The sequence below is a fragment of the Carcharodon carcharias genome, chromosome 22 (genome assembly GCF_017639515.1).
Source record: "Carcharodon carcharias isolate sCarCar2 chromosome 22, sCarCar2.pri, whole genome shotgun sequence".
Lineage (NCBI taxonomy): Eukaryota > Metazoa > Chordata > Chondrichthyes > Lamniformes > Lamnidae > Carcharodon > Carcharodon carcharias.
Window position 1 is genome coordinate 55,233,248 of NC_054488.1, and position 18,149 is coordinate 55,251,396.

Below are 18,149 nucleotides of genomic sequence, written 5' to 3' on the forward strand. Positions count from 1 at the left end.
CGATAGGGGCTCCAACTTCCCTTCCATCACATGGCTGATCAGGAATCCCTCCTGCTCTTACCGCCCGCCATTGTCATGTGGTGGAAGGATTTGCAGATTGATAATCAACCTGTTTGGCCACGTTAGGAACATACCTTCCTTGGCCGACAAGTCCTGGAGTGGGACCCAAAAAACAGAATTACCTTTTATTGTTTTATCCCTTTTGCCTAAACCATGGGGGAGCCCTGGAAACCTTCTCCCGGGTTCCTCATTGAGAACCCCTGTTTTGGAAGATGGGGGTTCCTGAGATTTGTGTCAATATTTACAATTAGCCGCATTCTGGGATGGTTTGGGATCCACTGATTAGAACCCAGTATCAGTGGAAAGACATTTTAAGACTAGTTTAAATTCTGACTTCCATAAAACATTGTAGGTGTCCCCAGTAGGACACAGCAGGTATAATTATATATCGATCCAGGTATAAGACTTGAAACAAATTCCTACCCCAACAGAAAAAACTATATCCCAAACAGAGAAGCTGGTCCTATTGGACAAGCAGACGTCATTTCCTCTTCAATTTGCCAGGAATTTTCTCTCTCTCTCTCTCTCTCTGGTGTAACTATAGTGCCGGCGCTTTAAACTTGTGGAAGAGGAAAGTTTGTTTTGGGAGTTGAGCAAAAGGCGGACACGTGCAAGTCAGAGGGGGGGAGTGGCACTGGCTCAGGGAGGAGGAGGGGGTGAGGGGAGCAGTGATCTACCTCGGCTTGGCTTCCCCTTCATTCTGATCCCCAACTCCTCTTCCTCTCTCTCTCACACACTCACACCTTCCACTCTGGAAGAAATGTTCGGCGGAGATGGGACTGTGCCTGGGATCCGAGAGCATTGCCGAGGAAGGACAGGCCCGGCTCCGCAGTGAGAAGATTGACCGTGCCCTGTATGAATGTGCCAAACAGGAGCTGAATGTGGTGAAGATCCTGCTGTTAGGTCAGTAACAGGTTCATTACCTTCCGTCGATGGGTCGAAACTGCGATTAAACAGCAGTGATACAGCCGGACTTGTCCACCCGGTTGTTTCCTAAGTTAGTTGGGTTATTTTGGATAATTACTGATGTTGCCTAAAGCTTAAAAGTAAAAATAAAATTAAAGTTAACAAAATAAAATTAAAGTTTTTTTTAAAAATACAAAACTATCCTCCCCCCCCCCCCAATAAAAGTATTTGGAAGTCCTGTAAACATCTCCTGTTCACATAGGCTATTTCTACCTGAAATTATTCCCACCAGTGAATTATTTTCCTCTTTTTAATTAAGAGACTGAGCTGCTATTTACTGGGTTTGAGGACTAGTTTAGACCCGTCCATTCAAAGGGCATTCTGCCGTTATTGCAGGCGAGATGTCCATCGTTTTGTTTCATTAAAGCTTTTGCAATGTAGCCAAGTGTGCGTTCCTTTGACAAAGCTGCAAATAAAAGTCGTTAAACATTTTTTTTCGATGAAGGTGTATTTGTACCCATTGTGTGTGGGGGGTGTGGGTGGGGAGACTGTTTATTTTAGAAAATAGACTGCGTTGTTTCATTAGTGTATAGATAAACAAAACTAGGCAAAAAAAAGTGCATAATGGGACCCATTGTGTGTCCCAAATGAATATGCCACAAACAGCACTGATGTAAAAAGTATGACTCTCGGCACCATGTGGGGCTAAATGAGAAACTTCAGTCATACTCAGACCATTTAAAACAAACTACTTAAATTGAAATTAACTGTTTTAATCCAGCTAGCTGCCTATACTGATCAATAGAATACTTGTTAAAGTTTAAATTTAATATTCCAAAAATGGCCACAAATAAACCGGGAGAGAAAAATTAAAATGGTTTTATGTCTAGTTAGTTCAGCTTCAGATACTGTAATTTGCATATAGATCGTCTGTCCAGAGGCAAATGACTCAGAGACATCAGATGATGATGAAGAAAGTTCCCAACTACCTGAGTAAATGGTAGGATTCAGTGTTTTGCATTTGAAATTGGTCTTATTTTTGTACTGGACAGCCTTCTCTCTCAGCTCTCGATTACAGCCAAGTGACATCCCCCTCCCCCCTCCCAAAACATGTAACATCAGGTGAGGACACACTCACTGTTAGTTGTTAGCCTTTAATGGTCAAATAGTTAGCGGTATGCTAATGCCTGGAGAATGGGCACCTTGGATGAGTTACTGGAAGGTTCCAAGCACATTCTGCGTAGAATGTGCCACACAATAACAGGCCACTGAAACTGATCTCTCTCGCTTTCTTTCTCTCCCCCTCCCAGATTCTTACAGATTGACCCTGTCTCTGAGGTTCAGTGATATTTTTATGAAATCCCATAACCTGATACTACAGTGGATTCCTATAATGTCAGTGAGTTCATAGGAAGTCCTTCTCCATGGCCACGTGAATCACATGGGCCTTGTGTCCAGGTAGAAATGTATATTAATTATCCTCTTGACCCCCAACTCCATTCTATCCTGGAATAAATAGACAGTCCAAAGTATAACCACTTACAAAACTGAACACCTCCCTGTGACTTGGAAACTAACAAACTATCCACTGTCAGCACAGCTGCTCAGGTCATTGTTTACAGGTGTGAATATCTTGCATCTTTCTCTCCCAACAACCAAGCCACCCAAACTTGTTGCTGGGCGGAATTCAAAACAGGCCACATGATCTGTTTGTTCCTCCATCTTACCCCAAGTCAAAGAGGAAGCCCTAAAACACAACAACCTTATAAACCTTGTGCGTGTACCAATTGTGAAAGCCGCCAGGATATTTAAAAGTTAACCTGTGTTGTGGAACCCCACAAATGTCTTCCTCATTGAGCCAATGACTTTCAGGTTTGAACGTTAAGAGAGCCAAGGGATATAGCGAAGGGGCGGGCTAGTGGAGTTGAGGTTGAAGATCAGTCGTGATCTTATTGAATGTTGGAGGGGCTGACTCCTGTCCCTATTTCTTATGATCTTGTGTCCTGTGTTCCAGGTGCAGCAGAGAGTGGAAAAAGCACGCTGGTAAAACAGATGAAGATTATTCACAGTCATGGTTTCACTGAAGAAGAGCTTATAAGTTTCAAGGTAACTCAAAAAGTATAAATGTTGAACAAATGAGCAGTCCACATGTATCAGCATGGTTAAAGGACACACTCTCAACTATATATTTATTAATTTTGTTTCTCCCTACCTTTCTTCAGTGTTCCCCTTTGGACTCAGCGCACTTAACATTAACACCTGGGTTGTTGTTATTCTCGCGTTATACTCACTGTTTTATAGTTAGTTATTTCTGGCCAAAATACTAAAAAGTCACAGCTTTCTAGCTGGAGAGAACAAACTTGAATACAAAGACTTGAGCACCAGGTTTCCTGTTGATTGTTGGTTCTGCAGTTCACTGAACAAAATCACAACTAGATGGAGAAAGCCAGTGACAGCTGGTTGCTGTGATTGAAATGGGACGTTTTTTGACAAGAGTGTTGAAGTTCATTCCGCCTTCCTAAGGATGTATGCTGTGAAGTTAATATACCAGCAACATCAATGTTTGCTTTGGCTAAAAGCTCCATTACTGTTTCCAAACAGAAGGACCAAGGCTGCCCCCAATGCGACAGGCCAAGGGAAAAACCCTAATTTATTGCATTACACAAAAAGACACAGACCCTACCATGCATGTTATTTACATAACATGCTATACCACAGGCAATCAGAATGTGTCAAGTATTTGAATGATTGGGTCAGGGTGAATAAGCCTTCACTGGGGAGTGGACCGAGGTTGTGGCTCTTTATCTGCATTCCTAAAGGGGTGGCTTAACAGCATTGGTTCACCAAGCCTGTTTTCATGTCTTTGATTCTTGTATCTGAGAGCGTTTTTTTTTTTGTTGTTGAATTCACCATATTGTAATTGAAAGCTGATAGGGGGAGTGAAGATGGATACATGGAACTGCTCTCCATAAGAAACAGAGAAGTGCATGGATACGTTTTCCCCCAATTTCTTTGACTTGCCTCCTATATGCTGCTTCATCTCCTCAGCAGTCACTCATGGTGATGGTGTTTAGAAGCTGTTTACTGTTACTGTAATGTTATTGGGGTCTTTGGTCTGCAGCAAGTGATTGGGCTAATTCCACTCATTTGTTAATTGTGTGCTCCCTTTACCCACCCACCTACCCTATGTCCCTCTCTGAGGGAGGAAATGTAAATTAAACATTGAGCATTAATTATTATTTTGATGAGGGTGTCGTGCATTTACTACTTTTCATAAAAAAAGTTTGTTCTGCCTTCTCTGTCCCCACATGAGCCCTTGTGTTAACTATATTGCTGCTCTGCTTTTGGGCACAATGTCTGTTTATTAATCTCAAGACAGGTTTGGATTTGGTGTAAAATTTGGGACTGGAGGCAATAGGGGGCCAGAAAAATAGGTATGAGTTAGAGTCTGGGCAAAGGAGCAGCCAAGGGGGATACTGCAGAGACTGGAACTTATGTGGAATATACAGAACAGAAACAGGCCATTTGGCCTAAAAGACCCATGTTGGTGTTTATGCTGCGCACAGGTCACCTCCCACCCAACTGCAGATCCTTCTAATCCTTTCTCTCTGTTTATTTCGCTTCACCAATGCCTTTAACCATTGACATGGACACAAACAAATTGAATCTTGAGAGCCCATCTGCTTCTACTTTACATCCATGACTTGGGATTGAGAAAGGCAACGTAAGTTATTCACGTTTTCATTCGATATCAAACTAATTGGGGCAGCTGGTTCTGAGGAGGTCATTTAGGAATTAACCACACAACCTGGACAAGGTATGTAGGTGGACAGAGCAATGTGGATGATGTTTGATCCTGATAAATATAAAGTAGTAAAAGCAAGAAGAAACCTGGGAAGCAGTCAGGCTCCATAAAGCAGCTGTGGTGGATATTAAGGCATTGAGGAGTCCTGGAAGAGGTGAAACTCGATGTGTCTCTGACTAGTGGTGTTTCCAAGGGACAAATACTGGGGCCTCAGCTTAATGACTGGGTTCAAGGAATGGAGTTGTGTATCCGAGTTTGTAAAGGATACTGAGTTAGGAGGCACACTAAGTTACTAGGGGACAAAACTATGATAGATGAAGTTCAGGGTGGGGGAGATATGGTGTAGTGATAATGTCATTGGACTAGTAATCCAGAGGCCCAGGCCTCTGGAGACATGGGTTCAAATCCCACCACGGCAGCTGGTGGAATTCGAACTAAATTAATAAATCTGGAATGTAACCATTTCCTTTCCCTAAGCCTACATGTGACTCCAGACCCACAGCAATATGGTTGCAAGCCTCTCAGCAACAGATGCCAGTGCAATCCACATTCCATGGAAGAATTTTAAAAAAGTAATCTTTTTCTTTAGTGGAAACTTAGTGGAATTTTTCTTAGTGCTATGAGACTGAAAGGGGTAAAGCCAACTGTCAGCTATCAGTAAATCTGGCACAATATCAAAAAATACAGCCAAAGCAGGGTGGGGGGATACAAGTTGTTATCAGCCATCAGTTAACTGTTTGAGAGGAACGGTAATGGATGAAAAGTCAGCCTGGCTTGTTTGCAACTGATTTGTTTTCTGGTTCTTTTCGAGGCCTCAGCCCACTGTGTGTGACTTACCATTTCTGACCATTCCTCGATTAAACCAGTAAAAGGTCTCATTTAGCACACAGGCTGGGCTTTTCCAGAAGGTATCCCGACAGTCGGAGAACTGCAGTGAAGCGTGTACAATGGTGGCTTAAACTCTGCTGTGTATCGTCAATGGGAATGTGTACATGGCAAATGATTAGCTCTATAAAGACCAAACAACTACCTGTGTATCCCAAAAAATTACGGTTCACAGTAACTTACCTTAAATCTCAAAAGATTGAAATTTAAAACCTGCTGCAGCTTTTCAAATTGTGGAATTTATGCAGGAAAATCCTAGCACAGGTCACTGTGATTTGGTGCCGGGGTGATCCAATAAAATATCACATGCAGTTACTGCAGGTTTAATAAATCTACAGTTAGTTCTGCCCTTTTTCAGTGGGCCCCACAAGATTGATGTATAATCTATTTGCTAACTGTTTCGACATATGTCTGTCTCACTATTACACCTGTCAGGATATTTTTTTTAAAAAAAAAGCTTTTAAATTATCTGTAAGGGAAGCCTCTCAGCAACAAAAGAATAGTCTCTGATTCGGAGCCTATGCTTGAAAGAAAAGGATGTGAAAAATCACACTGACCTTTTTTTCGATTGACCCAAATCCTCCCCCCACCCCCGTGATCAGCTTGTCTAAGCTCCCCTCAGGAAGGTATACCCATTGCACCTGGTGGTGTAGAAGGACACTGAGCAGCAGAATACTGCATTGTGTGTATCACAGGACATGTCCCTCCACTTGGATGCTTCAATCCTCCAATCCACTGTGAACAACGTCACAGCGAGCCCATTATTTTTCTGATGGGAAGTTCCTGCCTTCCGTAAAAGATCCCACAAGACTATTTTGAAGCAGCATCGAGGATTTCTCCCCAGTGTCCTGGCCACGATTCAGCCCACAACCAAGATTGTCCGGTCATTCTCACATTGTGGGATCTTGCTGTGCGTCTTTTGGCAGTTGCATTCTCTCTTTATTAATCAGGTGACTTCCTTTCTTTTAAAATCCACTCTGGCTCCCAGCTGCTGCTGTAGACTGGCTTCCTCTAGCTCTGTTTGTTCAGCCACAGGAACACAAATCAGCGAAATAAAAACCTTTTTAATCCCTGGCCTGCTATTGTGGGTTTATAAACTGCCAATGAGTGTTGAGCCTGTGAATAGGTGTATGTATGAGCCAGAGGGGGCTTCAGTGTCTAATCTGCTGGTTTGAATGTTTTTATGATTTGTGAACTTGTGAAAGGATGTGATTAGACCGTCACTGACGGAGCTCGGTCAGTATTTGCTTTGGCTGCAGTTCCATAGAGTTTGCACAACAGAAAACCCAGACCATTCAGCCCATCTGGCCTCTGCCAGTGTTACTGCTCTCTACAAGCCTCTTACGCTCTGCTTCATCTCACCCTGTCAGCATCTTTTTCTTTCTCCCTCTTTTCCCAGCTTCCCTTTAAATACATTTACACTCTTCACCTCCACCGGTCACTTTTTTTATTCGTTTGTGGGATGTGGGCTTCACTGGCTGGGCCAGCATTTATTACCCATCCCTAGTTGCCCTTGAGAAGGTGGTGGTGAGCTGCCTCCTTGAACCTCTGCAGTCCCTGTGGTGTAGGTACACCCACAGTGCTGTTAGGGAGGGAGTTCCAGGATTTTGACCCAGCGACAGGGAGGGAATGCTGATATATTTCCAAGTCAGGATGGTGAGTGACTTGGAGGGGCACTTCCAGGTGGTGGTGTCCCCATGTGTCTGCTGCCCTTGTCCTTCTAGATGGTAGTGATCATGGGATTGGAAGGTGCTGTCTATGGAGCTTTGCTGAGTTCCTGCAGTGCATCTTGTAGATGGTGCACACTGCTGCTACTGTGCGTTGGTGGTGGAGGGAGTGAATGTTTGTGGATGTGGTGCCAATCAAGTGGGCTGCTTGTCCTGGATGGTGTCGAGCTTCTTGAGTGTTGTGGGAGCTGCACTCATCCAGGGAAGTGGAGAGTATTCCATCACACTCCTGACTTGTGCCTAGTAGATAGTGGACAGGCTCTGGGGAGTCAGGAGATGAGTTACTTGCTGCAGGATTCTTAGCTTTTGACTTGCTCTTGTAGCCACAGTATTTAATGGCTAGTCCAGTTCAGTTTCTGGTCAGTTGTAACCCACTGATATTGATAGTGAGGGATTCAACGATGGTAATGCCATTGAATGTCAAGGGGCGATGATTAGATTCTCTCTTGTTGGAGATGGTGATTGCCTGACACTTGTGTGGCGCAAATGTTACTTGTGGTAGTGTGGTAATGGGTTTCATATTCTTACCACTCTCTGGGTCAAGAAGCTTCTCTTGAAAATTCCTTGCAGTTGATATTGATTTTGTTGTGATCTGGTGGGTAAGGTGAGGGAAATAGTTTTTTCACTGCGTTTTGATGAGAACTGCCTGCGTGTAGTCTGACAGTAATTCCTCTCTGGAGGACATGACCGAGGTCTGAGACGCCTCCCGCTTCCAGTGACACACGAGGCAGACAAAACGTGTTTATGTCTGTTTCTGTAGCTACTTTTTCGACCACTGTCACCAAAAGAGGGCTCTATCTGCTCCTACACTTGGTACCAGTACTTGCAGCAGGCGTAGTTCAGAATGAGGCAGATTATTTATGGAACTGGGGAACTTGTTCAACAGCATTACAAGCTCTTTTAACCTTCTGCCCTTCCTTCTGTTTACACTCCGGCCTCGTACAGAGCAGTGTACATGGAACTATTTCATCAATGTTAAACCAACAGTTGGATGTTCACTTGAGACGACGTGTCATACAAGGCTGTGGGCCTAGTGCTGGAAAATGGGATTAGAATAGTTAGGTACTTGTTTGACCGGCCCAGACTCGATGGCCGAAGGGCCTTTTTCTGTGCTGTAGATCTCTATGACTCTAACTTATCACTTTTAAAGTAGCGAAACATCGCCATGCACTTCACAGGAGCGATTGCCAAACTAAATTTGACACTGAGCCACACAGTGAAGTATGAGGAGAGCTGGCTAGAAGCTTGGTCAAAGAACTAAGTTTTAAGGAGGAGAGATGGTGTGAGATGGAGAGGTTTAGGAAGGGAATTATCTTGAGGGCCTAGGCACCTGAAGACATGGCCACCAAAGATGGGGCATTTAGAATTCAGGATGCACAAGAGGCCAGAATTGGAGGAGCACAGATATCTCTGAGGGTTGTAGGAAATGAAATTTATCAGTGGAAATGGTGCATGTTCTTAGCATCAGGAAATGCCGGGTTGGTGCATGGCTCTCCTGCTGGCTCAGTCAGTGGTGAACACGCTAACACTTATGGAACGGAGCTATACTGACAAAGGAGGGAACCGGGGTTCAACCCTGAACCTGCTGGAAGTTGGCTGATCAATTGCCCTGGGAGCTGGTGAGGAAAGTCAGCCATGGGTTTGCACTCCTCAGTTCTCTCTCGTCTCTTGGGGGCTTTCTGCATTGGCAGATATTCACAACTGAAGATAATTGTGCACAAGGAAGGCCATTCAGCCCATTTTCATTTGGCCATTTGGAGAGGTCCTAAAGGAACCCTGTCCAGCACCCAGCTGCTTGTTAAAAGACTCCGACTCCTCCTTTATTATTCCCTGGAAGTTTGGTTCATACTTTGGACCACTTGGTGTGTCAGAAGAATTTTCTGATATTGGTCCTACATTGACCTTCATGCTGGTTTAAGTCTGTGCCTGCTTGTCTTACGCTGGTCATTCAATAGTGTGAATTAGCCTTCCCGATATTCCTTGTAACTCTGTCCTTTTGATTAGCCTTGTTACTCTTCTCTGCACAGCCTCTTGAGCTTGATGAAGAGTGGGGAAGGGTGTGCAATTTCCACAGTCAAATAGCTTTAATCTGTAAGCACTATAAATCCAGACTGATCTTTATAGAATTGTTCTAACAACATTTTCTTGTTTAAAATCGAGTGGGTGGGGGGGGAGCTTGTCACACTCCTGCTTGCACAGCGGCAAAAACGAAAGCGTGCAACTGCAGCTTTTGAACTACAGTGTAAAACATCCGGGAGTTATCCTAGTGATGCTTCCAGTGTTCTCCCTACAAAAGTGGTGACACTAGGAAAGGTTGGACAGACTGGGCTGGTTTCCACTGGAGTTTAGAAGAGTGGGGGGTGATTTGATTGGAATATACAAGATCCTGAACGGCCTTGACAAGGTGGATGTTGAAAAGGTGTCTCCTCTTGTGGGTGAGTCCAGAACTGGTGGTTGGGGGGGGGGGGGGGGGGGGGGGGGGGGGGGGGGTGGCACTGGTTTAAAATTAGGGGCCACCCTTATGGACAGAGATGAGGAGAATTTTTTCTCTCGGAGCGTTGTGTGACTTTGGAACTCTCTGCCTCAGAAGGTGATGGAGGTGGGGTCACTGAATACTTTTAAGGCAGAGGGAGATAGATGCTTGTTAGGCAAGGGAATCAAAGGTTATTGGGGGTAGATAGAAATATAGGAATCAAACACAAGAAGATCAGCTATGATCTTATTAAATGGTGGAGCAGGCTCGAGGGGCCGAATGGTCTACTCCTGTTCCTATTTCTTATGTTCTTATGTTATGTTCATTGCGCCATCAGCTGCTCTGAATTATTCTTTCCCAAGAAGCCCTCGAAACTAGAATTCCTCACTGCCACCTACACACCTCTTCCCACCCTCCTCCCGGCCACCCCTTTTCCTCCAGCAGGCTCTTTAAGATCGAGCCCCAGCCTTTCCTGATTGTGCTCCCACCAGCTCCAACCCATGCCCCACCATCTTTCTGAACTGGATTCCTCCAGTGGGACCAGGTAATGGGTTCTGACCTGTGGAGCAGACTCCCTTTTGGAGGAGGGGAATTTTCAGGAGGCCACAGTCTGCAGCGTTCTGACTAGTCGCATTCCACAGATGACATACTCCCTACTAATCGGACTGTATTCCGCATGTTTAAACACCCAGAGCAGGGAAACTCCTTCCACTCGTTAAATGGGGCTTCAGTTTTTGTGTATGCTGAACCTTGTCTTGGCATGAGGAGAAAAAAATGATTATTTATTTTGTAAAACCAAAGATGATGCCAGAACTGAGAGGATCAGGAAAGGTCTCTTTTTTTTTTACCCTCACTAGAAAGGAGAAGTCTGGTGGTTGTTCTGAAAGACCTCTTTAAGATTATGAAAGGGTCGATGGGGGTCAATGTAGAGTAGAAGTGTCCACTTGCAGGGGAGAGCAGAATCATAGGCAATTAATATACGATAGTCACTAATAAACCCAACAGGGAATCGAGCTGAATTGTCTTTACCAGAGAGTGTCTTGAATGTGGAGCTCACTACTACAGGGAGCAGTTGAGGAAAATGGTACAGATGCATTTTAAAAAAAGACTTGCATTTATATTGCATTTTACATGGTCATAGGATATCTTAAAGTGGTTTGCAACCGTTGAAGTACTTTTGAAGCATAGTCACCTTTGTAATGTAGGAAACACCAGCCAAATTTGCTTATAGCAAACTCTCACCTCCATCAATGATCTGTTACTTTTGTGTTGTTGATTTGAGGAATAAATATTGGCCAGGACATCAGGGACAACTCCCCTGCTCTTCTTAAGGTAGTGTCACGTGACCTTTTACACCCACCTCAGCAGGCCAATGGACCCTCCATTTAATGTCACTTCTGAGAGACAGTACCTCCAGCAGTGCAGCACTCCCTCAGTGCTGCAGTGGAGTGTCAGCCTGGATTTTTGTGCTCAAGTCCTTGAGTGGGTCTTGAATCTGGAACCTTGTGATTCAGAGGTGAGTGTGCTACCAGCTGAGCCACAGCTCACGCTAAAGGAAACTTGGCTAAGTACATGAGAGAGGAATGGAAGGATATGCTGATGTTTTTTAAGCTTTAGTGACAAATTGTCAGGTGGTTATAGTGCATTTTACCAAAACTTACTTTTTATTAATGAAAATAATATTCTGGCCAATATTTTTTCTTCAATTAACATTGCTATTACGGATTGTCTGGGCATTATCTCATTGCTATTTTTTTGTGGGAGCTTGCTGTGTGCAAATTGGCAACTGTGTCCTCCATTACTACAGTGACCACACTTTCAAAAGTCCTTCATTGGCTGTACTGTGTTCCTGAGCTCACCCACTCTCTCACAGAATAGTCAGGCCACTTCGCTTGTCCTCTTTTCTCCAGTAGGTGTGAGGGGTTATTGTCCCGGGCATTGTCCTCCCTCTGAACTCTTTCCCAAGTCATGATTATTCCTGTCTGACTCTAAATAATGGCCCGAATTTTACGATAAAAGCAAAAAACTGCGGATGCTGGAAATCCAAAACAAAAACAAAAATACCTGGAAAAACTCAGCAGGTCTGGCAGCATCTGCGGAAAGGAACACAGTTATAACGTTTCCAGTGAGTCGGACTCGAAACGTTAACAGTGTTCCTCTCCGCAGATGCTGCCAGACCTGCTGAGTTTTTCCAGGTATTTTTGTTTCTGGCCTGAATTTTACCTTCGGAAGGTGCGCGCGATCGGTGGGGGGCATAGGAGCAGTTGGGAATCGGGACCCCCGTCTGCAATTTCAGGCTGTCCGGCCAATTAAAGGCCCAGCCTACGTCAAACTGAATAGCTGAATAGCTCAGCACCGTCAGGGTGGGGGCAGGAAGAGGGCGGACGATGACATTTTCGAGGGGGGGGGGTGTGGGTGATGAGCGCTGTGAGAAAACTACCTCGGGGAGCAGCAGACCGGCAAACGCTAAAATAAAGGTTTAAAAGGCTGCAAAATACTGTCCACGCATCACAATCCATCACTTGAAAATGTGGCTGATAAAAATGCTACCCACAGATATTTATTTTAATTTTATTTCCGTAATGGAAATTTCACCCCAACCTTAGACGAGGCCACAAGAAATCGGAGACAATTGCCCCGTTAGTTGCCCTCTTATTTGTCGGCGGGCACGCTTCCGACTTTTGCGTGTGCCCGGCCGAGCAAAATGTCGCGTGTGGTGACATAGGTTTGCCCGCCCGATGTCTCCTCGCACAGTTTTACTGCCAATCGGGTGGGGCACCTGTCCACCCACGGGAGGTAAAATTCAGCCCAGTGCGTGCAGAGAAGATACTTGAGCAGGTAGTCAGTGCCATCCCTGAGGGGGATGTCGAACTGTCGGAGGTGCCGTCTTTAAGGATGAAACTTTAAATCTGAGTCTGCCCCCATGGGTAACTGTTTTTATTAAAAAAAAAAATTCCCTGGCACTATTCAAAGAACAACAGGGACATTCTCGCTGGCGTCCTGACCAATATTTACCTCCCTATCAACACCTAAAACAGATTACCCGGCCATTAGTTCATGGCTGTTTGTGGGAGCTTGCTGTGTGCAAATTGGCTGCTGTGTTTCCTGCATTATAGCAGTGGCTGCTGTTTTTAAAAAGTACTTTATTGGCTGTAAATTGCACTGGGTTGGTAAATGGTGCTATATAAATGCAAGTCTGTCACAGGCTTGGGAGTGGTGGTGCTGGTGGTGTAATGGTATTGTCACTAGACGAGTCATCCAGAAACCCAGGGGTAACACTCTGGAGACAGGGTTCGAATCCTGCCACAACAGATGGTGGAATTTGAATCTAATAAAATCCTGGAATTAAAAGTCTAACGATGACCAGGAAACCATTGTCAATTGTCATAAAAACCCATCTGGTTCACTAATACCCTTTAGGGAAGCGAATCTGCTGTCCTTACCCGGTCTGGCCTACATGTGACTCCAGACCCACAGCAATGTGGTTGACTCTTAACTGCCCCCTGAACGAGGGCAATTGGGATGAGTAATGAATGCTGCTCGAGCCAAAAGTTTGACAAACTTGGTGTTTTGTTTTAGCTGCTTTTTTTTTTCAACCAATAAGAGACTGGATTTCTGCCGTTTGTCAGATTTCGGAGTTTCTTTGCTCGTCTGCCAATTCTTACAATGATTTCTAGGCGGATGTTAAGTTACCAAAAGTGAACTCCTCAGTCTGTGCCTGAACTTGCCACAGAATGTGTTGCTGTCGTACAGGTTATGCTGTATTATTTCGACTGCTTTTCATGCCTGTGGCTGATGAACGGTATACTGCCAGGCTGTGAGGTAGCGATGGGTGTGCTGGGTTGTAGACACAACCTTGGGATCCCCTCGGGTGTAAGTTGGTTGTGTTTATTCCGGACTGAATCGTTTTTTTTTTCAAGGATTTTTAAAATATTCTTTCATGGGATGTGGATGTGGCTGGCTAGGCTGGTGTTTATATGCAGCGTCTGGAATTCCCCACTCCCCACTGTTCATTCCCCCCTCCCCCCAACATCCCGGGCTGCAGTTTAAGGGACGTGAGGCCCCTCCTTAAAACTGAGGGCAGCTGCTCATCTACAAGGGGCATCCTGGCCAACCGGATCCTCCTCCAACAAGTCCAGTGAGGGATGAGGGGCTGCCGCTGGGTTGCAGCTAGCAGTGGGATCTTAGACTGGACGCTCTCTCTCTCTTTCTCTCTTATCGTTTTTCCCCACTCCCCAGCTTGGAGCTGCTGGGTCTGGTTGTAGCTTCCTTCCAGCCACCCTGGCTTACGTCCACCCTGGTGTTTGAGCCCCAGCCCTACAGCAGGCAGTGCATTTACCCTCTGAGCCTGTGATCTGCCCTGGAACTTGGAGCTGAGGCGATTGCCTGCGTCCAACAGGATGGACTCATCAGGTGATTTCCACGGGGAGTTTCTGAGGATGGGCAGCATCCGATGTGAGTGACTCAGCCAACGGTGGGGAAACACGCAGCACAGAAGCAGGCCATTCGGCCCACCTTGCCTGTGGCTGAACCTTTGGCAGAGCCTATCCCATTGGTCTCACTGCCTCCTGCTCGTTCCCCGTCAATATTTTTTTTCTTTTTGCTAGCTAACGGTGTGAATCGGTTTCAGAGGCAGCTCGCGTGACCGTTTGAGGGGGGGGTGGCGGGGGTGAGGGGGGTGGGGGGTGAGGGGGGTGGGGGGGGGGGGGGGGTGGGGGGGTTGCTGGTGGGGTGGGCCTGCTTACTTCAGGCCGCTTCGACTGTTCCGTTCCCCTTTCTCTGGAAATAAAATAATGCTGGGAAAATGCAGCGGGTCCAACAGCGCCTGCGGAGAGAAGGTCACAACAAAGTCAATGTTTCGGGTCAACGACCCTTGGTCAGAATTCCCTCAAATGTTGACTTACCTCCCCCGAGGCGATGGGGGAGCAGGTGGAGAACCAGTATCAAGTTGGCAGCTCTTGTGGTTATTGTGACATAAAATGCCTCGTGTTAACCGTCACATCCTGACTGGCTGGAGGGTGAAAATTCCTGTGAGGATTTAATTGGAACAGACGGTTTTTTAAAAAAAAAATATTCACTCATGGGATGTGGGGCCAGGCCGGCGTTCACTCCTCATTGCACTGAGAGCCTGTTGAGGATTGAGTGGCTTGCTAGGAGTCACCCAGAGTCACATGTAGTCCAGGCCAGGTAAGCTTGGCAAATCAAAAGCAAAGAACTGCGGATGCTGGAAATCCAAAACAAAAACAGAAATACCTGGAAAAACTCAGCAGGTCTGGCAGCATCGGTGGAGAAGAGCACAGTTGACATTTCAAGTCCTCATGACCATTAGTTCTGTTAAAGGGTCATGAGGACTTGAAACGTCAACTGTACTCTTCTCCGCCGATGCTGCCAGACCTGCTGAGTCTTTCCAAGGATGGAAGATCTCCTTCCCTACAGGAAGATGCCAAGGAGTTGGTCATGTTGCTTGGAAAGTGGTGTGTAAAGGACATTAGAGAGCCAGACGGGGCAAATCGACGATGTTTTCGTGGTCGTAATTAGACTTCTAATTCCAGATTTTTTTTTTAAAAATCAAATTCAAATTTCACCATCTGCACGTGGAGGGGTTTGAACCCGGTTCCCCAGAGCACTAGCCCAGTGACAATACGCCAACACCACCTGGTGTATTTGAATAGAAACAAGGTGCAGGGGTACAAGGAAAAGGCAGGGCAATGGCACTGGGTCACAATGCTCATTTGCTTAGTGACCCCCCCCCCCAGTCCTGTTTTGTGTTTATCTGAGTCCAGTGTCGAGGCAGTTGGGGGCTGCCTCTATCATGGCTCCAAACGCTTTAAGATTTAATTGTTTTCCTTTATTGAAAAAGAAACATGTGGAGTGGGACAGGCAGCTGTGAGCAGCTTGCTCTCTGACTTGGTGCTTTCCCCACTCCATGTTGGTTGCCCCAGGCCAGATGTTTTTGGCAGCCCTCAACAGCTGGAGTTTCTCCCTGCCACCCCCCCCCCCCCCAACAGCCAGCAGAAAATAGCCAAGAGGCAGACCCTAAATTCGGAATATCCCCTTCTTCTGTTCCGCTAGAAAAGAGAAGGTGATTTAATAGAGGCTTTTTAAAATAATAGATAAATAAATTAGCGAAGGTGCAGAGAAAATGTTTTCACCTGTAGAGAAGTGCAAGACCAGGGACCCTAAGTATAAGACGGTCGATAATAAATCCAATCGGGAATTCAGGAGACCGTTTTACTCCAAGAGCGGTGAGAATGCGGAACTTGCTACCACAGGAAGAAGTTGAAGCGTATAGTATAGACATATCTAAGAGGAAGCTGAATAAACGTGAGAAAAATAAAGGAATAGAAGAATGTGCTGATATGGTGAGCAAAAGAGGAGGCTCATGTGGGACTTAAAATCTTACATGGAGCAGATGGGCCGAATGGCTCATTTCTGTGCTGCACATTCTACATAACTCCCTCCTGTGTTGAAGAAAAAGACTTGCATTTCACGATCTCAGGATGTCCTAAAGCGCTTTGCAACCAATTAAGTACCTTTTTGAAGTGGTGTTGCAGTTGTAACACAGCAGCCAATTTGTACACAGCAAGCTCCCACAAACAGCAATGAGATAATGAACAGATAATCCACTTCAGTGGTATTGGTTGAGGGCAATGGCACATGGTCATAATGCTCATTTGGAGAGCTGATGCAGACATAATGAGCCAAATGGCCTTCGGGATACTGGTGAGAAGTCCTTTGCTCTTCCTCGAAATCATGTTTGGAACCCTCTAGGTTCACCTGAGAGGGATGTGGGACTTTGGTTTACCAACAGCGCAACACTCCCTTAGTACTGCACTGAAGTATCAACTTAGATTATGTACTCAGGTCCCTGGAGTGGGCCTTCAGCCACAAGATACAGGAGCCCCCCCAACCTATTTACTAATGTGTCATGAGTTCCCTGGTCTCTGATGGGTTCACTGATCTCAACCAAACGGGCAGTCGTTCAGTGGGGGAAGTCCCTAGAATGGGGAGTGTTGGGGGGTGGTGGTAGGGGGTGATGTACTGACACATACTGCAAAGTGTGCTGCTGTGTACACAGGGGAAGCACAGTGCTGGGTTTGGCTGTGAGGCCCATTGTAGTCAAATAGCTGCTAACTCACCCTGTTCAGGTTTGTACACGATGAACCAGAATCACAGAACTTTAACGGCACAGAAGGAGGCCATTCAGCCCATCGTGTCTGCGCCGGCTCTCCAAATGAGCATTGTGACCTAGTGCCATTGCCCTGCCTTTTCCCTGTACCCCTGCACCTTGTTTCTATTCAAATGAACCAGGGGTGGCAGAAAACTGTGTTCCCCAGTGGCGGTTAGACGCTTGATGCAATGAGATCGAGAGAAAGGGATTGAACTAAATCCCATTGATTTTAGAAAACCAAATGTTTAAAAATGGCATGAAGTGGTGGTTTAGGCTTATTGCTATTTTGACAAAGCTCAAAAGAAACTGCGGTATCACTGAGAGTCATAGTTACTCGAGGGGCAAGTTTTCTTCGACCACAGCAGTGGGTGCACACTTGGGAAGGGTGTGGAATTTACCAGGTGCATTCCTGAGGGATGCCAGGAATTATTTGTGAGCCAGCCCCAGCTGTAGCAAGTCTGGGAGCAATTAGCAAGTCTAGAAAGAGCTCTCTGAGCTTCTGCCTATTTTTTTTCTCCCTCCCCAAAGGAAGATGGAGCTTGTTTTTAACACAGCGCCTTTCATGACCTCACATCACAGAGCTGTCACGGGGCTGACAGAGGCCATTTGGCTCATCCTGTCTGTACCGGCTCTCCGAACTGGCAACAGGCCTAGTGCCACTCCCCGTCCTTCCCCCTGTAACCCTGCACATCCCCCTCCCCTTTTCAGATAAATGCCTCATTCTCTTCTGACTGATTCACTTAACCCTGCTCCCACCACACTGTCAGGCAGCGCTTACCAGACCCTAACCACTCGCTGCATTTAAAAAAAAGGTTCCCCTACTATCACTTTTGCTTTTTTTAAAAAAACAATTACTTTAAATTTGTACCCCATCGTTCTCGATCCTTTCACGGGTCCAAAATCTACTTACACTCAATTGGGTATTTTTAAAAAAAATGTAATCATGTGATTTAATGTGAGACAATGCAACAGCCAATCAGGCCTGAGTAAGGCCTCACAAGCACCAAGGGGCAACAACCAGTTTCTTAGGTGTTAGTTCAGACAGGACTCCAGGGAGAACTCCCATCATCATCTTCGAAATGGTGCCGTGGAATATTCCATGTCTGCCTGAGATGGGGCCTT

General features: G+C 45.7%; 1 protein-coding gene across 2 annotated transcripts in view; it reads left to right on the forward strand.

Moving 5' to 3' along the window:
- The first annotated feature begins 539 nt into the window (after positions 1–539).
- The window catches only part of gnav1 (guanine nucleotide binding protein (G protein) alpha v1), a 230,008-nt gene continuing 212,398 nt past the window's right edge, over positions 540–18,149 (forward strand). The window contains exons 1-2 of one of the 2 annotated variants that reach the window (XM_041216585.1): positions 540–963; positions 2,981–3,072. In XM_041216585.1, the coding sequence (XP_041072519.1) occupies positions 834–963; positions 2,981–3,072 (222 nt within the window). In that variant the 5' untranslated portion in view covers positions 540–833. The remainder of the gene's footprint in view (positions 964–2,980; positions 3,073–18,149) is intronic. The other variant, XM_041216584.1, reaches the window with a different exon arrangement.